This window comes from Leiobunum rupestre, chromosome 11 (genome assembly GCF_980474605.1).
Source record: "Leiobunum rupestre chromosome 11, qqLeiRupe1.1.hap1, whole genome shotgun sequence".
Taxonomy (NCBI): domain Eukaryota; kingdom Metazoa; phylum Arthropoda; class Arachnida; order Opiliones; family Sclerosomatidae; genus Leiobunum; species Leiobunum rupestre.
Window position 1 is genome coordinate 34,063,288 of NC_143394.1, and position 27,234 is coordinate 34,090,521.

At 37.7% G+C, this 27,234-nt stretch overlaps 1 protein-coding gene across 4 annotated transcripts in view; it reads right to left on the bottom strand.

Moving 5' to 3' along the window:
• unc-13 (protein unc13 homolog) overlaps positions 1 to 27,234 on the bottom strand; it is a 233,201-nt gene that overhangs the window by 158,030 nt on the left and 47,937 nt on the right. For 2 of the 4 annotated variants that reach the window (XM_090163604.1, XM_090163603.1), the window contains exons 3-8: positions 26,439 to 26,538; positions 22,754 to 22,871; positions 22,545 to 22,668; positions 22,330 to 22,449; positions 21,827 to 22,259; positions 18,652 to 19,837 (exon numbers count right to left, since the gene is read on the bottom strand). In XM_090163604.1, the coding sequence (XP_090019730.1) occupies positions 18,652 to 19,837; positions 21,827 to 22,259; positions 22,330 to 22,449; positions 22,545 to 22,668; positions 22,754 to 22,871; positions 26,439 to 26,538 (2,081 nt within the window). The remainder of the gene's footprint in view (positions 1 to 18,651; positions 19,838 to 21,826; positions 22,260 to 22,329; positions 22,450 to 22,544; positions 22,669 to 22,753; positions 22,872 to 26,438; positions 26,539 to 27,234) is intronic. The other 2 variants (XM_090163606.1, XM_090163605.1) reach the window with 2 other exon arrangements.

Below are 27,234 nucleotides of genomic sequence, written 5' to 3' on the forward strand. Positions count from 1 at the left end.
AGGAAATATAGGATAACAAATTGAGTTATAGTATTTAATAATAATAATAATAATAATAATCAGCTAGGCTAATACCCAAGGCACCACCCTAGGCCTAAGTCATCGAGTGACTTTTAAAGCCTTTTTAATTCAGGTGGCCGGGTTACAATGCGTAGGAGGGTGGTGGCAAGCCCTGCAAGCCACGCGAGCCAACAGCTCCCTACACTAACTATTACCGTTAAAGGGCCATTTCAGAATTATAGGATTCTACAGGACCATTTCAGAGTTATAGGATTTTACAGGACCATTTCAGAATTACAGTATTTTACAGGACCATTTCAGAATCACAGTATTTTAAGGGGACCATTTCATAGTTTTAGGATTTTACAGGACCATTTCAGGATTACAGTATTTTACAGGACCATTTCAGAATTACAGTATTTTACAGGACCATTTCAGAATTACAGTATTTTACAGGAGCAATTACAGAATTATAGGATTTTAAAGGACCATTTCAGAGTTATAGGATTTTACAGGACCATTTCGGAATTATAGGAAAAAAATATAGGTATTATATAGGATCGCTGGGAGCCCTGAGACTTATATGTTGGTACGGAATTGAAATTAACTACAGATGGCGCTAATATCGCTATTCCTATATGTTTACTTAACGTCGTACATTGAAGTGTTGCGTGTAGAACACTTTTACAGGGATCAGTAGTCCAAAAATAGACCACATTGCTTATGTTAAATTGTTGATATTAGAGATTAAAGTAGTAGGTACATGAGTGAGAAAATAAAAATAAGTTAGTAATCAGTAATCAGCTAGGCTAATTATTGCGTAGGAGGGTACCCTGGTGGTAAACCGTTCATGCCCCGCGAGCCAACAGCTCCCTACACTCACTGTTACCGTTAACATCTACAACATTTCAATCTTCATTAGCTACTTAAATTTTCACTAATTAGGGTAACGAATTTAAGGCCATGTTACACGGCGATAACTAGTGTCAAATATATATCTGACCAATTGGGGAGAGCACTTAGGAAGATGGAAGGGAATTGAAATGAAGAAAGGAGTCGTTGAAATTGGAGCAGGGGAAAACCATCTTTCGGTAAGCTTAGCGTTGAATAATAAGCCCTTATTTCCCTTTCTCGCCATCCCTTTTTGTTCTATATTTCTTTCGCCATCTAGCGGTAGGCCTCTTTAAATTTATCCTCGGCGGATTTAAAGATTCTAGTCAGCCCTAAAGAAGAAAACCGTTTCTTTCCCAACGGAGTTAGGGAATGAGTCGAGGTTAGCTAACATTCGAAGTAAGGGCGGGTAAAACGGTAAAGTCTCCACTGGGATGAGACTTAGCTGTCGTCCACTACGCGCCCGGAGAAAGAATTATTCTGGGGCTTGACCCAGAACGCTTGTAAGTATCTGGCTGCCACCCTACCAATAGACCGGACGCTGAGATTTAATAGGCCTCATCCATCAACAAGCGATAGACCTTTACTGGTAAAAACTTTTAGCCCTCCCCACGTGTAGTCCTAGCGGGAGGCGGGGGGGGGGGTAATGGAAGAGCTTAATGACGTCAGGGCTTATGGCCGATAGGGCGGCGCTGTCTGCTAGGAACGAAACAGATTGATAACAAAAGTGCGAAATGAGGTCGACTCGGGCCTTCAGCTCCTACACAGCGACGAATAACACGCTATATTTAACGCTTTTACTGACAACTAGGGTTGACAGCACCACGCGGGAGGGGGGGGGGGGCTTAAACGACATTAACTTGTTTTGAAATAAAGAAGAGTTGCGGAGAAATGAGTGATTATTTCGCGTCGACACGTTTGCACCCTAGAGCGAATAAAAAATGTAATCGTTATTTACGCTACTAAATTGTTTTCCTATAAATTTTATTTTCCAATATAGCACGGTGTTACGTTTGATAACAATTATTTATTTAACCAAGAACATATTCGGGTTATTAGAGAATATAGAGCCGCAAATATGGCGGAGGGACGTGGCTTTTATTTACTTATTAGTAAGACAAAAAACACTTTTTAATTAAGTAAATTCAATAGTTGGGATAGTGAAATTCACGAAACTGCCCCAACGTGAACAGTGGAGGATTAACTAAAAGGTTCGGTAGGCTTAAGCATAGGGGTGTACTAGCGAAAAGGTAGGCTGTCCTAGACGAGCCTAGACGGTGCAAGGTCAGAGGGGCACTAAGCCTAGGGAACGGATAATAGTTAATCCACCACTGAACGTGTAATGTTTGCGATCACTGTAAAAGTCTGATAAACACTTTGACCCCTCGGATATAATTATGATAAAAAAGCCCTTTCATAGCGCCAGTTGCAAGGAGACATCCCGAGGTGTTAAGTAGACCTTCATGTACCTTAAAAGCTCCTAAAGGGAAAAGTTTCAATGATCATTCGTTTCGCCATGGCAACCAAAAATGTTTTTCACAACTCAAAATTTAAACTTTCTCTACGTAAAATAGCATGGGAAAATCACGGATTTTGCATTTAAAAAAAATTAAAAATTTGATATTTTGGCCAAACAATTGGGTAAACTCGATAAAAATGGGTAAAATCAATAAAATTTCGGTCAAATCGTAAAGGTTTACAATCAGTGATTTTGCCATGTTATTTTACGTAGAGAAAGTTTAAACTTAAGTTGTGAAAAACATTTTTGGTTGCCATGGCAAAACGAATGACCATTAGGAGCTTTCAAGGTACACGAAGGTCTACTCAACCCCGAGTTTGAAAAAAGCCCGGATGTCTTCTTGTTAGTGGAAAAAGCATGAAGTTAACTTAGAAGCAGGATTTTCATTTGATAAGCAGAGTGGGTTTGCTATTCTACAACATAGACGATAGAACAAAAATTCTGCATCTAAGCTAATTTATTATTTCTTCAGTTATGAAAACGCTAAATACGTGTAGTTGAAGCCAGCGTGATCTTTGGTTCATCCCCACTCTATTTACCAAACAGTTTTTATTAAAATTAAATTACCTATAATATTACTGATTAAAATATAATATAATACCTAATGAAATCTAATCTGAAATATACAAATCCGCCTGTATTATTTTAGTTTCAGATTTAAACGGAAAAATCTAATCGCATATACAAGAAATTTAAATTAAATTCATTTGCTTTGCAAATTAAACGCAGTGTGCCAAAGAATAGAGCAGAGATAAAGTTGGAAAAAAAACATCGTTTTTCTCCATTAGTCAAAATGATTTTTCTTTCGCTTAGTTTTTTAAATCCGGGGAAAACTTTTCTCAAAGTTTGTTATCTTAATTAAAATAAAAGAGGCAATTACGTATTAAAGAGGATAAACTAAAACAACAGAATTTCCCCCGTTGTTTTAAATCCAATTCTGATAAAATAGAATGGGACCTTTTCCAGAAACAAAAAGAATTGCGAAGCGGAAATTGTTTGGATATTAACAGCGGATAACAAAAGAGAGTTAGGTATGAATGCATTATACGCGGGATTAGGAATGGACTAATGGAGCTTTGATAATGGCAGGAAAACGGGTCTATTTATATTCGCGTAAGAATGGAGAATAAATAATCCAGGCCAGAAAACAGGGCTGGGAAAAAATAATTAAGGAACAATCGAAGATGATTAAAGAGAAACAGACGAAAACTCAGTCACCGAGTCGCAGTCGGTGACAATTAAGGGATGCGGAAGAGACGATCGGATGCAAAAAGCGATAGTTCATTCGCGCGTCGCAATGGCGCTGCCGTCGCCTCACCCCAGACCTTACACTTCATCATCCGTCGACTTATAGATAAATATACATCGGCGAGAGGGAGGGAGGAGGTCGATATGGCGGGATGGAAGGGGGAATCCAAATCAATGATCGGATTCGATTTGGACACAAAAGTATCACGGTACTAGGATACCCGCAACAAGTATAGAACCCCCCCAGAATCTAAGCTTCGTAACTGGCTATCAACAGATAGTTCCCTTACAATGTGGGAAAGGGGTGAAGTCTATTGGACAGCGATGCGGAGGAGACGCGAGGTCATTATTATATTTTTCTTTCCCAGGCGGACGTACGTCTATCCAGCCAGGGTCAACTTCTTCATTACCGACGACATTTCAGGAAGTTGAGGAACCCATCTGACGGCGAAGAGAGACCACCAACAAATGACAATGACTGGGTCGCTCATGGAGACGCGCCTAAACAAAATAGATTTCCTCTCGGTGCCGACGTAACGACAACCATTTGTAAAAGGGAATTGATTTCGATTCGGAAATAACACAGACCCCAAATGCGTTCATCCCCCCCGCCCGGCCGGAGTCTGACGCCACCTTCGCCATTACAAGACTACACTCTCACTCGAAGAGGAGATCTATCACTAATTAATTAACTTGGAAGTTCATTTTAGGCCATTTCTTTTAAAACTTTCTATGGAAGTTTTATGAAATCTTATGAAATTCTATAGAATGACTTATCCTGTAGAGTAAAAATATTTCTAGAAAAGCTATAATTTCAATAGATTTTTCAATTGCGATTGAAAAATGATCGAACTTTTCTAAAGAAAATACATAAATTATTCCGATAAGTCCCAAAGAATTTCGACATTATTTTTTCTAAGAAATTTATATTATTTTGGTCTATAACATTGCTTTCTATATTTATGAGTATATACTAGGGTTGGCCGATATCGTAATTTAACCGATTCCGATACCGATACCGATTTCATGTTTCAACCGATACCGATACCGATTTTTTTACCGATATGGCAAATCGGTACCGATACCGATTTTCCCGATTTTTTACCGATTTTCACCGATACCGATTTTACAATTCATTATCAATGCTCCAATACTAATGTTACGGATTTAAAAAAATCTCGATCTACGAAAACGGCGTCTCTTACTCACCACCGCCATTTCTCCATGCCGCAACTGAAGTTTGAACTTCAAATGGTCAAGGTTAGTGACGCCATCTACCAGGACTTTAAGAAAATTGGTTTTAAATAATCGGAAAAAATCGGGTAAAATCGGTATCGGAAGGTTTTTTTTTATAATCGGGTAAAATCGGTATTTTAGACGGGAAATCGCGATATCGGTGACCGAAACCGATTTCATATCGATTTGGGCCCAACACTAGTATATACATATATATCGGTACCATTGGGGAAAAGGCGATTTACAGGAGCAAATAAGCTAATTTTAGACCAAATTAGAAGCCTTCTCCACAGTCTTATGCATTCAAATTACATTATTGACATTATATAATCACCTGAATTATTGGAGTAATACGCGTATCAAAAATCTAGGTAATTAAATACTTTTTGTTTAATCATCAAAGCTGATTGAATATACGTCCGAACTAAGTCTTAATTCGAGTAATTAAGCTAAGACGGTAATGAAAACGGGCCTATTGTTTGGAATAATGGATTAAGTCCAATTCGAATTAGCTAAGGCCCCATTGAACGGGCCGTATGCGACTGTACTGGTCATACTCGCAATGCGGTTTGTACGGAATTACGGGCGCTGATCGTGAAAACCCACCACTTTTCCCTCAAGTAGCTCGGAATCATCCAATAGCCACTGTTTGCCGTTTCAGGCCGCGTGGAGATCGCCACAACGCTGGAGAGAGATATATATTTACCGGGTGATGTACGGCCCCTTGGACCAGCCCTAGGCTTCACCGCAATTCTCGCGTCTATTGTGTGTTGAAGCGATACGGTATTCATATGCATTCACGTGCATAGATAGATTTAGGTTTCATAATTCTAATAAATGTGCTTCGAAATTTCAACATTACGTAGTTTTATCTTCCGCCAAAAAGACCTTGCTAAATATTTATATCAATGCAAATTTGACAGTCGCGTATTTTCTGGCGAAATCATTAAATCAAAGGCTTAATTGTACGTGGCTACTATTTGCGATCGTAAGCCGCTACTATAGAAAAGAAGAGTATATTTATATTCTATATATACCATGAACCCTGTTTATTTTATATTAGTTGAACTTCCGACAAATCTAATTTGTTTATTTTCCGCACAATTAAAACAAAAACTTTTGTTATTTTAATATATATTTTTTTAAAGTTAAACAATATCGTCTTAATCGAAGAGAAAGTTGTTCTCGAAAATCTTGTGTTTTAGTTTATTTCCCCCTACCACGTAGGGGGGGAAGCAAGTAATAAATAAAACAATTGGCAACATGGTACGTTCTCTTTCCTCGCGTTGCGCTGCCTCGTCTGGCTCAGCGCGTTTGCCCCTGCGAGTATACCACGGAATACACGCGAGCATTGCGGTGAAGCCTAGGGCTGGTCTAAGGGGCCGAGCAGCACCCGGTATAGGTACAAAGCCCACCCCAAGGGTTTCGGGTTAAACTGACTATCGACCGGCGATATTACGCGTTGGGATTCAATTTGGCCCGTTAGCGCGCTCAGCGCCGCGACTACCCTTTACGCCTACTGCCAATATAAGTGAGTGGTCCGTGTACGGTAGTCGAAAGATAGCGTTTACCCGCTTCCCTCGCTTGGCTTAAGAGAATAACAGTGGCGTAATAAGCGAAGGAGGAAGTGAGGTTGGCCCCGAGATTGGGAATGGGCTCTGTATCGATAAGAGCATTATGGGAGAACTGTCTAACACGCGGCTGATGCTCGCCTACTAAGCGACTTCTGAATTAGCTATTAGCTTTCCGACTTTTTCGCCCATCGACTGTAATCAGTGAGAACGAGTTTAGTTCGAGGGTCGTACGAAATGTTTAAGTCATGAAACCATGTAAAATCGATACCAATTACGCAGCTTCGATTTTGTAAAATAAAAATAATTCAAAATTCAGGTTATTTCGAAATCCTTTAAAATATTAGGAGGTTAACGAAAATAGTGAGTGTAGCGAGCTGTTGACTCGCGTGGCATGAAGGGCTTGCCACCACCCTCCGACGCATTGTAACCCGGCCACCTGTTTAAGGGATTAATAGTCGCTAGCAGGGTGACCAGGGAAAGTCTTTGAAAGTTTTATAGGAAAAATAGGAATTTTAGAGGCGAATTATAGGAAAATATAGGAAACTAAACCAGCTAATTATATGAAAATATAGGACACTAAATAGGCGAATTATAGGAAAATATAGGAAACTAAATAGGTGAATTATATGTAAATATAGGAAACTAAATAGGCGAATTATAGGAAAATATAGGAAACTAAATAGGTGAATTATATGTAAATATAGCAAACTAAATAGGCGAATTATAGGAAAATATAGGAAACTAAATAGGTGAATTATATGTAAATATAGGAAACTAAATAGGCGAATTATAGGAAAATATAGGAAACTAAATAGGTGAATTATATGTAAATATAGGAAACTAAATAGGCGAATTATAGGAAAATATAGGAAACTAAACCAGCGAATTATATGAAAATATAGGAAACTAAACCAGCGAATTATATGAAAATATAGGAAACTAAATAGGTGAATTATATGCAAATATAGGAAACTAAATAGGCGAATTATAGGAAAATATAGGAAACTAAACCAGCGAATTATATGAAAATATAGGAAACTAAATAATAAAATCTAGGGGGGGAAATAAGGTAATTATTGCATATCTGTATACTTTGGCTAGAATATTGATAATTTTTGGTACACGGCTTTCTTACATTATTGGTATTGGATCACTTAGCGGATTTACAAAGCCCGCACATTTCAAGATTTTGTTCGAAAGTGGCAGTGTTAGAACTAGATGTTCTATGACACGTACAAAAAAAGTTATTTCATTTTAAAAAGAGCGTTAATTTATAGGAAAATATAGGATAATAGGTGAAAATAAAGGAATTTATAGGAAGGCATTAAAAATATAGGAAAAAATAGGAAACATAGGAAGTCTGGTCACTCTGCGCTAGATGACTTGGGCCTAAGGTGGTGCTAAGGGTATTAGCCTAGCTGATCATAATTTTGTTTTATGATATCTTAGACATTAACTTATTAACCAATACGGTAGCTAACTTGTTATAAATTTAATGTTATTTATTGTACTAACTTTACAGTATTTTGCGTTACTGCCGCTTCAAAGGCTAACTAACTAACTAACTAATTTAAATTCCCTTTACAGACGTGCAATTTGCTTACGCAATACGTAAGTTTCAATTTGAAAAAATTAATACAGGTTAACCTGTATACATTTTTGACTTAAAGGGGAACGGTCAAGCTTTAACCAGTTAGATAGCCCTATAGCCCATTAAAAACTAAAATTTATGGCGAAAACCGCATCAAAAAATATAGTGGTTAATTTTTAATAAAATAAAAAAATCGAAAAGCGCGCGTCTGCCGCGACACCTGGTGAGAAGTCGGTGAGACAGAAAAACAACGTAAAAGCGCGCGCTGCTGAAGACGCGAAAAATTTGTTTTGCACGCGCGGCGCGTTCCAGTTATAAGAGACCTAAGCCTTAATTGCGCGATTTTAAAAGTTAGGATAGTTCGCAAATCGCTCATATGGGGTTAGGGGCGCTGCCGGCAGCCCCTAAGATGGCGGCGAAAATTCAAACCCAAACACCTGGCGTAATTTTTCGTTTCAACTTTTTGGGCCAAAAGCTATTTTTTCAAGACAAATAAAGGTACGTGTTAGTATATTGAACGTCTTGTTAATCTTTTGATACGGAAATAAGGCCATATTTGGAAAAGCTTCGCCGTACCCCTTTAAGGAAAAACCATGTTTTCCGTACAAACACAATTACCATAGCTATGACAAATGCGGGTTCCTTTTTACCTTTTGTGTACAAATTCAAATTTAGCCAGTATGAGAATACTTGGAAAATGTAGGTTGATGCTAATTAACCCGTACGAAACACGTTTAGGACTGAAAATCGTAAATATATATATATATATTTATATCATCATTAATATTATTTTTATAAGCGTTTTAAATTTTGCTAAGCCTTGGTCTGAAATGCTTGTGTAGTGAATAGTTATATCTATTTCGATATTTTCCGGGATCACTGAAGAAAATTAAATAAATATTTACCAAATATCAAACTTTTTAAACAAGTTTTAAATTTTCCGTAATTTTCCGAAAAAAATAAAAAAAGTTTTAATTCCATGATTAGTCTAATATTGTTTGCAAATTTAAATAAAGCGGCCTTGTAAACAGTAAAACTAAACCTCTAGACTAGTTTTAAACTGATTAACAATGTAACACTATTAATGTTTTGTAGTATGTTTACTGTTATTAGACATTTTATATCGATAAAAACATTAATAACCCCCTAAAAAGTAATTTATGTTTCAATTTTTTATTTGGAAAATTTTGTGGAAATTTTTCCGCATTTTATTTTTCCAGAAAATCAACAACTCTAAACTTTACTTATGGTATAATTAAGTTATTAAGTGCTATAATCAGATCCCGAAAGTGTGTAATTTTTATAGCTAATTAAAACCTCGATATAATAAGGCTATTAGGCTATAACTTTTTTCGATCCGTCGCCATCAGTAAAAAGAAGGCTGAAATACGTTGAGCCATTTAAGCTCTAATTATAAAAATGAGGTTTGCCAAAAAAAAAGCGTTGATTTAGTGGATAAGCGAAGGTGGATATCTATGGGATAAACGCGAAAGCGGTTTGGTGACGAGGAAATTAATGAGAGTGAAACGGAAGCTTATCAGCGAGCTATCCGAAGCCAGCGCACGCTCTGCCGTTCCAGGCTGAGTACGCGTGCCTAATAATCGGCCACGAAACAAGTAAAACAAAGATGGCGCTCTACTCGTTACGAAGCGCGATATTAAAAGCGTGACTGTGGAAAACGAGTGTCCTCGTTATCGCGGTTAAAAGCGCCTTTCGGCGGACGTATTGGGGGTCTTTATTACGCACGTCGTCAGTTACGATAAAGATAAAATGCTGTTACAAAAACTGTACGGTTTCGAGCAATATCGTTCTGGCTCAGAGACAGACCAGATTTACAACGTATTTTGTACAATTTTCACCGCGTTCCAATTTGCCCATCAATTAAATTTTTTAATTTTAATACATAAACAATCAAATTTTGAATATACGATCAATATTGAAGATAATACCGATCAGCGATCAATATTGAAGATACTAACGATCAACATTGAAGATAATACCGATCAGCGATCAATATTGAAGATACTAGCGATCAACATTGAAGATAATACCGATCAGCGATCAATATTGAAGATACTAGCGATCAATATTGAAGATACTACCGATCAGTATTGAAGATACTAACGATAAATTTTAAGGACACTACCGATCAGTGATCAATATTGAAGATACTAACGATCAGTGATCAATATTGAAGATACTACCAATCAGAGATCAATTTGAAATTTTTAAGATACTACCAATCAGCGATCAATTTGAAATTTTGAAGATACTACCAATCAGCGATCAATTTGAAATTTTGAAGATACTACCAATCAGCGATCAATTTGAAATTTTGAAGATACTACCAATCAGCGATCAATTTGAAATTTTGAAGATACTAACGATTAATTTGAAATATTGAAGATACTAACGATCAATTTTGAAACTGCTACCTAAAATTTTGAAGATACTATCGATCAATTTTGAAGATAATCCCGATCAATTTTGAAGATAATCCCGATCAATTTTGAAGATAATCCAGATAGATAATCCCGATCAATTTTGAAGATAATCCAGATAGATAATGGCGATCAATTTTGAAGATAATCCCGATCAATTTTGAAATTTTTAAGACTAAAAAGAAATTTCGACAAATTTCAACACCAAAAAAGAACTAACTAGCTCTGATGAGAAAATCGAATAATTTTGGCCAACGAAAAAAGTTCATAGCAAAATTGAATCTGAAGGCAAAGGTTCATTATACAGTTATGTAGAAATTCTGGCTTTCTCTAAATCCGGCGATAGCAATAATGTCTACATGTATAGCACAACAAACTAAATTATTTTATCAGCATTGCAGTTTTTATTCTTGGAATACTTACAAGGAGACTACCCGAGGTGTTACACACCGATTTTGTTCAAACTCGGGGAATTAGTAGACCTTCATGTACCTTGAAAAATCCTAAAGGGATTTTATTCAATGGGCAACGGGTTTGCCACGGCAACGAATTTTTTTGGGACAACATAAAATAACATGGGATTTTGACCGATTTCCCCGTGAAAAATATTTACAAAATTGATCAAAATGTGACCAATTTTAATTTTTTTCGTCAATTTTTATCAGTATTTTCATTCTTTTTTCAATTTTGTAAAATGTTTCACACGGGGGGGGGGGCTTGGAATCGATCAAAATCCCATGTTATTTTCAATGGGAAAATTTCCATTTTATGTTGTCAAAAACATTTTTCGTTGCCATGGCAAAACCATTGCCCATTGAATAAAATCCCTTTAGGATTTTTCAAGGTACATGAAGGTCTACCAATTCCCTGAGTTTGAACAAAATCGGTGTGTAACACCTCGGGTAGTCTCCTTGTTAGTTTTTTCGGGCGTCCGTCATAAGAGAGTTTATAAAACATTTTCATGAGAAACCTATTTCTTCATTTCATTTTTTTTTTCTATTCGCTGGAATGGACATTTTAACTGTTAATTATTTTCCCATAACAATAAATGTTTATTTGGTTTCTTAAATTATAAAAACCACTTACGCTCATGCATGACAATATATTGATCTGTGCAGCTTTAGACCTAAGCGTGCAAACTTGGCAAGTAATTTTATGACTCGTGCAGATTTGATCAGTAGCGTGCCAATTTGGTAACTCCTTTTATAAAACGTGCAGTTATGGCCAGAAGCGTGCAACTTGTCAGGTCAATATATAACTCGCGTAACTTTGGTCAGAAGCGTGCAAAGTTGATTTACTTCAGCTCAGTTATTCTAACAGTGTATTTAGTCTGTTTTACTCCATATTCGTAACACGTTTACCGGTTGAAATTTACTCGAAGTACATTTTCGATCCTAGCTTGTGGCACTGGATGAAAACTACGAATAATTCTTTCCACGATGAGTTTGCGAGCTCTCTCCCCACTGGTTCAGTGGTTTCCCCCAAGTTCTAAGTGTTCTCCTTCCCATAAAAACTTCTTGAGGTTAGATGTAAGTGTAAGGAGCTGTTGGCTCGCGTATCATGAAGAGCTTATCCCATGAATTAATGGAATTATAAAACGCCTAAGGTATTAGAGGGTTGCCATGAAATTTTCAGATTCAAACTCCCTGACTATTCCCTGTTTTCCCTGACCATTTGAAGAGATTTCCCCTGACTTTTAAAGGACGAAATTTTTATTTTATATTTAACTTTTATCAGAAGTTAATAAATTTAAATGGATTTATATTTCAGTAAAAAAGTTGTTGCAATGTTGAAAAAATTTGCCAAACTTTCAAGGTAATAATCATAGAATTTGGCATAGATCTAGAGTACAATTACCTTCAAACAGTGTCAAGATAAAATTGAATTCCTTGACCTTTTACAAATTCCTAAAATTCCCTGACTTTTCCTTGCCTTCTATGGCCATTTTTAAATTCCCTAACTTTTCCCTGATTTCCCTGTTTTCCCTGACGTGTGGCAACCCTGTATTAGCTTAGCTGATAATTATTATTGTTTGTTTCTTAAGAAAATTGCCCATATCGAAGAAGTCTGAACAACCTGTACACGAATAAGAAAGGCAAACGTATACGCGATATTTCCTTTAAAGAAAACTAAAAATAAACATCCTTTCAATATATAGATAGCTAAGTAATAATACAGCATATGGGAACAACCCACGAAATTTCCCAGTAACATTAGAAAACTCAATAAACATATAGAGTTATATACGCGAGTTTTAAAGACGAGGCGAAATAGGCATGTTCGTGTCGAGATCGAATCACGAATCTCTTTCTTTCTTCCGTGCGAGGTTTAAAAATTAAAAACTACTTTTCTCGCGGTGGGAATATGCGCCTGTACGAATCCAGTCACGATACGACCACGGCGCCACCGGTGGTCGTTATTGAAAGCGAAAACGGGACAGCGTTAAATATTGACCGAGTCTTCACTTTCCCCTCTAAAAAAAGAGCCTTTCTATAACTTTCTAAATGAAACGTCTAGAAGTAATATTAATAATGTAATCGTAGTATTTACATAATCGTTTTTCAAAAAATGACGTTAAGAAATTCTAATTCGAATTGCATTCATTATTAATCGACTAAGAAATATTAAAGAAAATGATATACAGGGTGTTTCAATGGGTATGCAAACATTTTATGGAGTTTGTAGGGAGTGAGTTGAGAAGTACGCCTGTTTTTTCCCATTTTCCTACGATGAGTTAAAAGAGCGCCAGAGAGCTTCAAAATGTGGCCTACTAGCCCCTGGAAGAAGGCTGCCACAAGCGCAAAACCAAGCAGCAAGGACTTTAAATACTGTCTAAGTTTACTTTTTACGCTGGTTACCTCGATTTGTTTACAAATACCTTTTTTAACTATCACACAAACCAAAACCTTAATGTTCGCGTTTCCCTGCTGCTTGGTTTAGCGCTTTTGGGGCCTACTTCCAGGGACTAGTAAGCCACACTTTCAAGCTTTCTGGCGCTCTTTTAACTCATCGTAGGACAATAGGTAAAAACAGGCATATTTCTCAACTCACCCCCTACAACTCTTCCAAATTTTTGCATCACCTTTCGAAACACCTGTACAACTCCTAGCTTATACTGGAGCTTTGTTCATAGTTTTAGGTGGCAACCAATGAGATGAAACGCTACCAGGTGGGAGAGGGGCGGAAAACGAGAGTATAAACTCAATAAAGTAGAATTGGTTGCTGGCGCTCTCCTCGATTGGAATCGCATTCCGTTATCTGGTTGCTGCGCGTTCTTCAAAGGCAGCAAATGTACGTGTTGTTGGAACCTCCCACGAAATCGTACTTTCTTACCAAATCATAAAATTTTATATTTAAACTTATTCTATAGGTTACAAGACAATAATTAGTAATTTCCAATTGTAAGTATGAATTAGAATTGGCAAACATAATACCATAGGTAACTATGAGCCTCTAATATGTTTCCCCATAAGTTTGTCACTTTTGGGAATATTTTACTGAGAACTTGTAACCTACGAGCAACAAACACACCACCCCACACAAGGAAAACCCAACCCGTCAAAAGTTGTGCATTTTATTGTGTACATTTTTAATTGGTTAGACGCTTTAGCGCCTGCTGCCGTCGGAAGGGGAAAATTCGTAGATTGACTCACCCCCCTCCCTCCAGTGTAAAGGTTCGTCCAATGAAATTTTACACAACACTGTCTTAGCTTGTTTAAAGGCTAGCTGCGCTCTCCTTGTGTTTGTTGCTCCTAGCGGTAACGGAGTGACTACATCACAAGAAAAAAATATCCCTTAGCGCTGTCAAACGTGTGACGCGTTAGCAGGCGGACGCAAAATGGCGACGAAGCCCGTAATGCATTCTGTCTGGTGAATAGCTCCCAGTAAAACTTTTGCATTAGATGAATAGGAAGTGTCACACTTATGTCAGTGTGTCACAGTATTATACACTTATGACGTAACGTAAGATGAATAGGAAGTGTCACACTTATGTCAGTGTGTCACAGTATTATACACTTATGACGTAACGTAAGATGAATAGGAAGTGTCACACATATGTCAGTGTGTCACAGTATTATACACTTATGACGTAACGTAAGATGAATAGGAAGTGTCACACTTATGTCAGTGTGTCACAGTATTATACACTTATGACGTAACGTAAGATGAATAGGAAGTGTCACACTTATGTCAGTGTGTCACAGTATTATACACTTATGACGTAACGTAAGATGAATAGGAAGTGTTACACTTATGTCAGTGTGTCACAGTATTATACACTTATGACGTAACGTAATTACTCATGATTAAACCTCTGTATAACATTTCCATTCCATAGAAAACATATGAATGAGACCTTGTTTCACAAGGAACATACCAACAATAGAAAAGGTTACCATGGAAACAAAATCTCGTGATCGCGTGGCACGAGCCAGAAACATGAGGATTTCTGAGCTTTTTCAAAATTCGTTTCAATAGGCGGTTTTTTTTTCGCCTGTTCTGGGTTTTTTGAGCAGGTTAAAAAGTGTAGCCCTATGACGTCATTTTACTCCAATTCTATCTTGACGAAAAAAATTAGTTGAAGTAAGAAGGGAGTAGTTAGAGGTTAAAGGTTATATATTTGTTTAGTTTTTAAGACCGGTGGTGAGTTCATTAATATAGGACTCATTTTTCTTATTTATTTAATAATAAAAATAATAATAATAATCAGCTAGGCTAATACCCAAGACACCACCTGAGGTCTAAGTCATCAAGCAACTTTTAAAGTCATTAAATAGCATTTAACAATTGGATATTCGTTATTAAAAGCTTGCCATATGTGAAGCTGTTCAAAACCCGTTATGTTTTTATGAAACGAAATTTAAGCAGACGAATTTTCTATATAAGCTAGATTTCTCCCTCTACACCTCCTTTAGAGGAGGAGTAAAAATTGTAACCTTAGAGCTCTGGAACAAGCGAACAAAATTCGGGACAGGGTAAATCTTACCCCGAGAACAGGCGAATAAAACGTTTTAGGGTAAAAAGTTTACACTTTTTGTCATTGGACAGGCGAAAAAAAACCACCTATTATCTTAAGTTTACTTTCTATAAAGTTGATGACGCATTTTTCGTCGCGGAGCTGAAAGTGACGTAATTTACGTCATATCCGTTGATCAAGGTTTCATTAAAAAGATTGCTTTTATGGCATACTTATGAGTGATTATGTTATGTTGGCTAGAAATTTCTATAAATACACTAGAGGGTGCAAATTCGTCAAATAGACCAAAATATATTTTAAAAAAAGACTATTTTTGAAGACAGACCGAGCGTAGACCAATAATATAATTAAGGGACTCACGGTTCCCTTGTGTTTGTCACGACAGCCGAGTCCTACCGTTGTTAGACGTTTGAAGTCAAAACAAGCATCTCATTAAGAATTCCGTTCAATTATGGAAACCTTAAGTGACACTAAATTTGTCTGAAATGAACTTAAGTTTGCCCTGATTTCTAAATAAGTTTGTTAAAATTACAAAGATTCAACCTAGGTTAATTTCCTGTCAAAACATACAAAATTTTGTAACGGCACTACCGCCATCTGTAGATTGATTGATGTGCCACCAATTAGAAGACTACAGTTTCCAATATAGCTTTATCAATTAATAGTTCTTGAATGTATCTAGAGATGGCGCCACGTTCTCAGCTGCCACAAGCTAGGATAGGAATTTAGGATTAGCATAATCTCTGTATTAACACCCTCTCATTTTTCGTCAGCAAAGCGTTATCAGAAAGTTAAACATTTAAAGCGACATCGATCGGGAAAGTTTGAAACTAATATTTTAATTTTGGCGTTATAACTTCAAACTTGTAAGAGTTGTGTGGGAAAAAAACGAATTTGAATTTGACCCTGCACCCTTTAAATATCCCTCTCGTATTAAATCAATTGATCGTAAAGCTTATAATTATCAACAGCCCGAATTTTAAAATAAAGGACTAGGTTTGCTTCTGCCTGTCCCACTTTAAATTAACTTGCCTGAAAAGCAAATACCCTGGTGGTGGGCCAACAAGTTCAGCGGTTGGCCTACCACCAGGGTATTTGCTTTTAAGGCAAGTTAATTTAAGGGGGACAGGCAGAAGCAAACCTAGGCCTTTAACTATAAATATATAATTTTTCTAAACGAACGTTTTAATAAAATAATAAAAGGTATTGAAGTAAGAGCATGAACTTACGCGGAGAAAAGTAAGAAAATCCAAAATGTCATACCCTCCCTCTCGAATTAGCGTTTTCCAGAATTTATTATATTCGGCCAGAAGGGGGTGTGACGACCAAATTACGCACGGAACCCAGTAGGGGGAAAAGGTGTAAAGGTATAGGAGGACGAATATATGGTAATAAAAGCAAGACAATGCGCCGGCGAAAAGGGGGCTGAAAAGATCCGCCTAAGAATTTAATAATTTCGCCCAGATCTAAGGAGATCGCTCCAAACAATATGTATGTTCCCAAATATTCCTACCAGTGGAACGGGGATTTCCGGGTAATGAGAGACACTTTGCGAAATTAAATTTTCACTAATTAATTTCTCTTGCGGCAAAGAGAACGCAGTTGCACCGTGTGAACCCCAGATTGCAGCGCCATATTGCAATTTTACGTTAGAAAACTAGTCTTTTGTTCGCAATCGAACGTAATCGGGCAGAGTCGGAGTGATTTGTTTGTGGGGTTAAGTTTACGCGAGAGAAAGTTGACTCTAACTTGTCGGGTAGGACTCGGGGAGAAACGTTAAATAGGCCTCGGCCTCTAGGGAAGACAGTCAACGTGTTCGACCCGTTTCCGCGGGAAAGAAACTCGAGCGCCATCTGTGTCCCGTTTCGTAAGTAATAGAAGAGCGCCCTCCAAGTGAGGTAAGCCAGAATCGATTTATGCAAGATTTAATAAACGTTAACAATATCAAACCTCCCTCCACATTACTCTACCCACTCTTGTTTTTATTAATTTTGGCCGTTCAATACTAAAGCGTCAACGAGATTTCCAAAAATTGTGAAAAGGTAAAATTTGCATACGAAAAGGAACCACCGCGAACAGGAAAAATGCTCTGGTTCTTCCACCAGCTGAATAAATAAAATAAATCTAGTCAATGATGCAATTGTTACCCTATGCTAATAGACATATCCGTTTCCGGTATCCGGTTCAAAACTAAGCCGAGCTAACCCAAAACCCACTAAACATTTTTGCGGAAACGCAACAGATGAAAACGCCATGATAGAATCGAAGAGTTAAATTAGCTGTGAAAAATGCAAAGTCGTGGTAGAAAGTAGATTTGTAGATATCAAGAAAAATTTTATTTAAAAAGAGGGGCCGGGGTAAGTAGTACCCGCAAATGCTACCAGATGGCGTTCTGCAAATGGAGTACGCTACCTGATGGCATTTACGGGAACGGCTAACTCCTCGGTTCTTTCCCAAACTACGAAATTATTCGCGAGTAGCGTAATTCCCGTTGAAGATTAACTAATATCACGCTGATTAACCATTAGTTATACGATTTATTTATGGAAGCGTACATAATCGGTATTAACTAGAATAATTGAACGGAGGTAGCGAGGCTAAGCTTATAGAGATGGCGGTTGCTGAAGCGGAGTTAGAATATCGAACCGTATTGATTTTTCGCTGACCGAACCTCACGTGGCGCCATCTACAAACTAGCGGTTAAATTATACGTATAAAATTGGAAAAATCACGGTTTACGGCTTTTAGGCAAAACCCCATTTACATTATGTATTTGATAGGCGGTCTGTATAACACGTGTTTCAGCAGCTAATTGCGTAAAGCGATTTCATTCCCAATCAATAATAAGGGCTGACTTTCCGCACAGCCGGAAAGTCGCCAGCGTCCTCCGTCCGTCAGTCGCTCTCGCTCAATTAGTAATAATGAGAAATGAACTTAATTTCGACGGTTAAGCGCATTCCTCAATTCGTTCTCAATCAACCTCGCTAAAGCATTTTAACGACTCCAAAAATATTGTCTCTTGATGGTATCGGTACCTCGTGGCAATCGTGTTAACGTTTATATGCTTATGACTAACGCAAATACACTCAATGAAAAAACAACAGCAAAGCCACTATAACAAAATAGAGGTTAAGGTGGTAGTGGGGTAAAGTAATTGAAGTGGTAACACTCACGTCTCCAAATCCAGCGACAATCTTATTGTAGGCGGTGATCCATCGAAGTTTGGCTCTAGACATTCCTTGTCTGGCAGCGTAGGCGTCAATGTCTACGATAGGTTCGGGCTGCCCACCTCCCGTGACGTCGATAGCCAGATCTGGCGCCAGAGTATTTTTGAGCGCGATGTCCGCGCTGGTCACGATGGGGACGGTGGGCGTCGTGATCGTCAAGGTGACGCACGTGATGATGGGAACCACCGAGGACGTCGTGATCACGGTCGTCGTCAAGGGCAGCTGCGGCGGTAGCAAAGTCTCCGTGGCCTCGCGGACGTGCCAAGGCGGGACGTCAGCGGCGGGCAAGGTCTCCACTTCATCCTCGACCATGTCCTGGTCCTTGTCCCATTGATCGTTGTAATAAGTGTCGAAGTCGGCTCTGTCTTCGTAAGGCAGGTTGATTTCTTCTACGGAAGTCCACGTCTTATTGTCGGCGGCCGCTTCCTCCTCAAACGTCTCCTGGTGGTACACGTCGATACTGTCCTCTTCGTACTTGGCGTACGAATCGCGTCTAGGCGTTGCGGGAACCTCCTGGTTGTTGTTGTCAATGTGTTGCGGAGGGGCGGCGGCGGGGCTCGCGGTCACCCCGCCACCGCCTTTCTCGTAACGGCTATCGTCGGTCGGTTCGACGTGTTCGAAGCACCTTTGACGTTCCAAACTGCGGCGTCGCGTCGACCAGCGGTTGAAGGGCACGCGGTCGCTGGTCTTGAAGCCACCACCGCCTTCGTTCGTCGGCGTCTCGGCCGTCGCTCTCTCGTCCACGCTGTCGTAGGAGTCGAGGTCGCGGCCGAAGCGCCTCGACTGAGCCACTTTGTCCGAGTTGGTGGATCGTTCGAACGAGCCGTCGTCGTCGGCGTCGCGACTGTTGTACGCGGTGTTGTTCTCTCGTTTCTCGTCCGACGATCGGTTAAAGGAAGACATTCGGCTATCACTGCTACCTTTATTCAGGTAAGGTCTGTCGTCGGCGCCGCGGTGGTCGCTACGACCGTCGAAGGACCTGTCCTCGGAGCGAGCTCCGAAAGAGTTGTCGTCCCGCCACCGCTGAGAGCCATCGTCCACGTCGAACGAGTAGCCCGTTTCGCTTTCGTTGCTTCGAGTACTTTGGCGACTGAGCGCGGAATGACGATGAAGTTTCCGATCCAAAGGACTGCTCCGCAAATACGATAAGAAAAATTGATATTTCTATAGCGAGCCTCTCACATCCCGTCACGCCATTCAAAAATGTTTACAAAGTGTCGCTAATACCCTTTTCAGACTGAGCGACTGAAACTGCTTTCAGAGCGCTTCAAACCAAATTCGGACAAAATACAAAGCTAAAATTCGTTACACGAAGCTAAAATTAAACATGTGCAAATATAACGAAGTTTGATTTTAATATCTTTTGAAGTTAAAATCATTTAAAATTAGCGGGTGTCTCGATAATAATTTATTCTAGGAGTTTTAGGGTTTTAACGAAACATTGTTGCGCCCACTTACTCTCTCATATTATTATGAAAGGACCATGTTATTTCCTCAACAAAATATTTTCAAAGAATATATAACTAAATTCAAATAACTATACTTTTAAATCTCTTAATCCCATTAATTTTTAATCTAAAATATTACAAGGTTATTATGATAAAAAATCCTTTAAAGAATAAATTACTTTAAACGGATAAAAGCCTAATTACGCATTATCTCCTGCGACATGCTTGCGTATTGTATGTTTAGGGGAATACCGTATTCCCGTACGAACAAACCAGATAACGCGTATCAGCCTCCCCTAGGCATAGTGTATTCCCTATAATACATCAGCAATATACCGGCTTGCTACGGGGACGCGTAGACCAGGCCAAGCGGAAACTAAATAAATTTGAAATTGCTGCTCTAGAAATAAAATTTACATGACATTAATAGCCTAAACGTGCATGGGTCTTCTAGCTTTCGATTGCAGTAGCAGTTAAAGTTTGTTTTTAATATACACATATCATTTTTTACGGACATCCATATTCTCACTGGCGTATTTGGTTTTGAAGAAGCGTTAGTGTTTACTTCCTGTACGTAACTTCCACCTTTAGTGACTATTGACCTTATAGACACGCTTTGGGAAATTTATAGCCAAAACTACGTAGTGACACTACTAATAATAATAATAATCAGTTAGGCCTAAGTCATCGAGCGACTTTTAAAGAATTTAATTCAGGTGGCCGGGTTTCAATGCGTAGGAGGGTGGTGGCAAGCCCTTCATGCCACGCGAGCCAACCGCTCCCTGCACTAACTATTACCGTTAACATCAACAAGTTTTTATGGAAGGGGAACCTGAAGAGCTCGGGGGAAAACCCCTTAAGCCAGTGGGGAGAACTTGCAAACTCGAGGCAGAAAGAGTTGTTCCGAGTTTTCAACCAGTGCCACAAGCTGGGATCGAACCCGACTCCTCTTGCTGCGAGGCGAAAGTGCTAACCACTCCGCCACTCCACTCTATATAACAGGGTTCGAATTTATAAAACCCACCCAAAAAAACCCACGGGTTATTTTGGGTTGGACCCACCTTAAAAAACCCACAATAAAGCCCACTTAAAAAAACCCACCTTAAATAGTTTCAAAAATGACGAAAAAACTTTAAATTTATAGTTTAATAATTAAACTATATTAAACTATATTAAAGAATTTAAAAAATTAAACTTTAATTCTTTAAATTCTATAATAATACAAAAATATTGCTTTTTTAAAAAACGTATTTACACAAAATACATTACCAGTGTTTTGGTAAACACTAATCTAACAGTAGCAAGTTAACAGTGTTAACTAAACAGTAAGTTTTAAACTTCTGCAACTTTCAATAAATATTTAGCAGAACATGGAGCAGACGATACTTTACGTCTACGAAAGATAAGAATAAGGGCGATAAATAAGTAGTGCTAAATTGAAAATAAAAAATAAAAATGAAGTAAATCATCGATTTAGGGTATCATTTTAGGTAAAAAACCCTAAAAAACCCAAAAAACCCAATAAAACCCAAAAAAGCCCAATGGGCTGGGTGTTTTTAAAAAAACCCGGGTTTTTTTAAACCCTGCTATATAAGCGCGGACACTGTTGCGGACGATGGAAGTTACGCGCGGAAAGCGAACGTGGTTAAAGGCGGTACGTCTGAAAGATTTACCTTTCAGGCAGCTTTCTGTGATGTCTTTCGTTGGGTCTGCTGTTGTAGTAGAGTGGATCGTTTTCTTCGCTCATTCGGCGACTGGCGTACCCGTTCGAGGAGGCCACCAACTCCCGGCTGCCCACCTCGGAGGGCCCCGTCTCGCCCTCCGGTTCGTACCTCATCTCTTGGTCGTAGGCGTCGTACTCGTACGGGTACTGCCCCCCGGAGTCCGGAGGCTGTTGCGGGTGAGGAGGGCCTTGCTGGGGGTACTGGGAGAGCTGGTGAGAGGGGTGGGGTGGAGGGTCCTCGTAGGCGCCCGACGCGGCTGTCAAATAGGCCGAGCCGCCGAACTGAGACGCTGAGCTGTTCGGGTGGTGGGTGGAGGCACTTGGGTACTGGCCCGTCGGATAGCTGACGTCGCTGGTGTAATCGCTGTCTTCCGACATACCGGCTGTAACAAAAACCCAACGTCGGATCAAGCTCAAACCCGCCAGCGTAATAAAGGCCATGGTCGTACTTACAATTCAAAGAATATAAATGTCTCTTGTCTTGTTCCCGCAGAGTCACGATCTCTTGGTCCATAATGCTATTCAGGTACTCGAGTTTTCTTTGTAATTCCGGTGTGTCCGCTTGCAAATCTGCTGGAGGACCAACGAAAAAAATATCATTCAGAATTTGCCGAAGATAGTCGTCCAGTAGATGGCGCGATTTAAACGGCGCTCGATTATAAACTAACCGTATGGCAGTTCAAAGTGAGCTTCTAACAGAATGGAATGTCCAGTCGGCATCTTGGTTCCTACGACCTCTCCCTCTTTCATGACCAGTTCGGCATCCACTGACATCCAATTTCCCGGACCCACCTGCGAAACGAAGACGACCATTGAAAATGAATCGCTATACTTTCGTCGAAAAGGATTTCCGAAAAACAATCATCGCGTCTCTTACCTCGCTGGCGTATTGAATGTGCATGAGCGGCAACCACTGACTTCCCAACAGCTTGTCCCAAATCATTCCCTTGTTCCAAACTTCGATGATCAGTCCAATGTCCATTCTGCTCGTCTCGCTGCGAGACAAAATGAAAAGAAAGAAATATCTAGGTATTAGAAGCGTTTATTCCCATTCGACCGAAATCCCATTCGACCGAAAGAATTTTAAAATGTAGCCCAATTGGCGGGGTGATTTGGTATTTTATTTATAAGGTATGTACTTACGAAGATCCATGTTTAGGTTAGGTTAGGTTAGGTTAGGTTAGGTTAGAGTTGGTTAAGTTTACTATTTCAGTTTTGGTTCAGTTACTTTTCTTGACTAGGTGAAGATAAAAATATAATTCATGCTCATTCCATTTTATTTTCAAATAAATGCATAGTACAAAGAGATTAAAATGGCATCGCTAAATTCATAGCAACTGCATCTAGTAGGGAGAGTGCTACTTCATTTTGAGATTTCAAAGGATTCTCGCGGTCTTTGTAGTAGTTTTTGATTGCGGTTGCATACCTTAAGTTCATTTCAGCGTATTTCTTTGACATTTGTTTTGGTGGTTTACCAACATCCAGATCCAGCTTTAAGCAGTGGTATTCGACTTGCAAACCTGTAGTATTTGAAGAAATGGGAAAAAAGCTGGTTTTGTGTTGAATTTGTTGTTAATTTTATGGTGAAACCCTTCCAAGTGGTTGTTAGTCCTCAGCGTATACTTTGAAAAGTGATTCCACATGGAGCGGGGATGTTGGTCATTTTCCATCCACGTTTCTACAAAATAGTCTAGAAAGTTAACCACTTTTTCGTTGTTGTTTGGAAACTCTTTCTCAATTTGCAGCCACAAGTCGCTATGTTCTTCGAGTGGGACCAAGGCGGAAGCCATCAAGCGCTTGACCATTTTCCTGACAGATTCGTTTGTCTTGAAAGAATTAGTTAGTCCTTTGCTATTGACTGAACGCCAAACGGCCTGCGTGAAGTGGAAAAGGCACCCATTGATTTGCGAAGTAGGGAATTTTTGTGTAAGGCAAGAAATCATTGCAGTTTCAAAGTCAATTTGGAATTCTGGAGGGTTGAAGGCTAGTCCTCGTTTATCCGCTTCTTTTATTATTAAGTTGAATAGTCGAATGTAAACATTCTTTGAGTGGGTGGGTAGTAGAGCATATACCATTGGGAGCATAGCATCATGGTACACCCCGTGAATGATATATAGTTGTTGAAACTGACGTGGACAACAGTAGTGGGTTCCGTCCATGAACAGGCATGTGGCTTCACAGAGTAACTTCAAGAATTCTTCGGAAGCGAAAAGAAGAATTTTCTCGTCAGTTCCATCATCGGCCACTAAAAACGATTCTCCGTTTTCTCCATACTTCTTCCATTGATCTTCTAAAATAATGTCTCGACGATGTGGTGGATTGCTCGGGAAATGCATTGCACGACGCCGGAAAAGCGTAGATCGAACTGACTTGAATTCAGGAAGCGTAGCGTGTACTTCAAGTTCATTGGACCCACTAGCAATTGCAAGGCGCTTCGATTCTTGATTTACGTCTTTGAATATATCTAGGATACGTTTTCTGTTGTTAGTTACGCCATTTACCTCGCCGATCATTTGGTTCTTTCCTCGTAGTTTTAATATGAAAGAAGTATCAGCTTCGTGTGATGGATAAATTGAAGGAGCCGTTTTACTAATTACACCATGCGTTACTATTTTTACTTTACACATCGCGTTTCGGCAAGAAAAATAGCAATTTGTATCTTTCTTTTTATTAAGACGGAATAAATAATTATTATTGATGTATAAATACCCTCCTTTATTAGCTATCCGCTCCATTGCAAACGACTTCAGTAACTAAATTGAAAACATAGCAAAAGCCAATTTATATAGCAGCGTTCGGTCGAATGGGACACATAAAAGCGTTCGGTCGAATGGGACACATAAAAACCGCACGTTTAGGCGGAATTCGGTCGAATGGGACACCTCAAAAACCGCCTTCGGTCGAATGGGATTTCGGTCGAATGGGACTAAAGCATTAGAAGAACATCTCGCCGTTGTTGACAGGTGGCCTTTATGCGAGGGGCAGGTCACTTCCTTGATTAACGACGCACCCCTCAAAAGATTAAATCCGATTTAATTGTGATTATTTTGATTTAATTCAATTTGATCACGGTTAAGTTGATTAAATCACGTTTAATCATGATTAGAATGTTTAAATCTGATTTAATTATGATTAAATGATTAAATCTGATTAAATCTGATTAAAATGATTAAATCTGATTAAAATGATTAAATCTGATTAAAATGATTAAATCTGATTAAAATGATTAAATCTGATTAAAATGATTAAATCTGATTAAAATGATTAAAACTGATTAAAATTATTAAATCCTGATTAAAAAAAATTATCGTGATTAGTATGATTAAATCGTACTTTAGTTTTGATTTTAATGATAAATTCTCTATTCGACCGATTATATTGATTAAATCGTGAATTAAATGATTAAATCTGATTAAAATGATTAAATCTGATTAAAATGATTAAATCTGATTAAAATGATTAAATCTGATTAAAATGATTAAATCTGATTAAAATGATTAAATCTGATTAAAATGATTAAATCTGATTAAAATGATTAAATCTGATTAAAATGATTAAATCTGATTAAAATGATTAAATCTGATTAAAATGATTAAATCTGATTAAAATGATTAAATCTGATTAAAATGATTAAATCTGATTAAAATGATTAAATCTGATTAAAATGATTAAATCTGATTAAAATGATTAAATCTGATTAAAATGATTAAATCTGATTAAAATGATTAAATCTGATTAAAATGATTAAATCTGATTAAAATGATTAAATCTGATTAAAATGATTAAATCTGATTAAAATGATTAAATCTGATTAAAATGATTAAATCTGATTAAAATGATTAAATCTGATTAAAATGATTAAATCTGATTAAAATGATTAAATCTGATTAAAATGATTAAATCTGATTAAAATGATTAAATCTGATTAAAATGATTAAATCTGATTAAAATTATTAAATCCTGATTAAAAAATATATCGTGATTAGTATGATTAAATCGTACTTTAGTTTTGATTTTAATGATAAATTATCTATTCGACCGATTATATTGATTAAATCGTGATTAAAATGATTAAATCTAATTAAAATGATTAAATGTAATTAAAAAGATTAGATCATGATTAGAATGATTAAATCTCGTTTAAATGATTAAATCCTGATTAAAAAGATTAGATCATGATTAGAATGATTAAATCCTGATTAAAAAGATTAGATCATGATTAGAATGATTAAATCCTGATTAAAAAGATTAGATCGTGATTAGAATGATTAAATCCTGATTAAAAAGATTAGATCATGATTAGAATGATTAAATCTCGTTTAAATGATTAAATCCTGATTAAAAAGATTAGATCATGATTAGAATCTCGTTTAAATCGTGATTAGATTTTCTAATCTTGATTAGATTTTTTAATCTTGATTACCCTGATTTAATCATTTTACTATGATTAAGACGCACCCAAAATGGAAGTGACCTGCCCCTCGCCTTTATGGCCTTTACGTTAGAAGGAAACTTAGGAATCCCCTTTAAACAAGGATAGATTCGTTGTGGGTCACACTTACAAAATGAAGTCCTGTTCCCAGCTCGGATTGTTGCCTTTGACGGTCACCGTTGTTGACTTGACATTCTGAAGCTTCAAGTTGACGTAGCAATTGAACTGACCTGCAAATTGTTCAATAACTATTCTTATTCTCTATAGTGTAAATCAATTATTGTAAATTATTTAGAAGATTGATATCTATTTTAATTTATTTTACAAGTATTATTTAAATTTAAAGAAATCTCTAAAGGAACTCGAATTTATGGTGATATTCTTCACAATTATTGCATGGCGCTCGCTATATAGCAGACATGTTTTACGAAATCTAACGTTCAGATAATTATATCAAAAGTTAAATTTTGACTTTTGATATAGTTATCTGAACGTTGGATTTCAACAGCGTTAACGACGTCTGCTGTAGTGTTGTTAATTTTCCGGAAAAATAAAATGCAGAAAATTTTCGGCAGATCGGAAAAATTATAAATTGAAACATAAATTACTTTTTAAGGGTTTTTAATTTTTTTTTAATTGTATCGATATAAAATGTCTAATAACAGTCAACATACTACAAAACATTAATAGTGTTACATTGTTATTCAGTTTAAAGCTAATCTAGCGGTTTAGTTTTCATTTCAGATTCGAAAAAATGAGGCGAAAATGCCAGTTTATTTAAATTTAAAAACAATATTAGATTAATCATGGAATTAAAACATTTTTTTTTCGGAAAAATACGGAAAATTTTCCGACTTACAACACTAGTCTGCTGCATAAATTTAAATAGTCAGCTCACATATAGGTCACCCTAGATTAATATTATT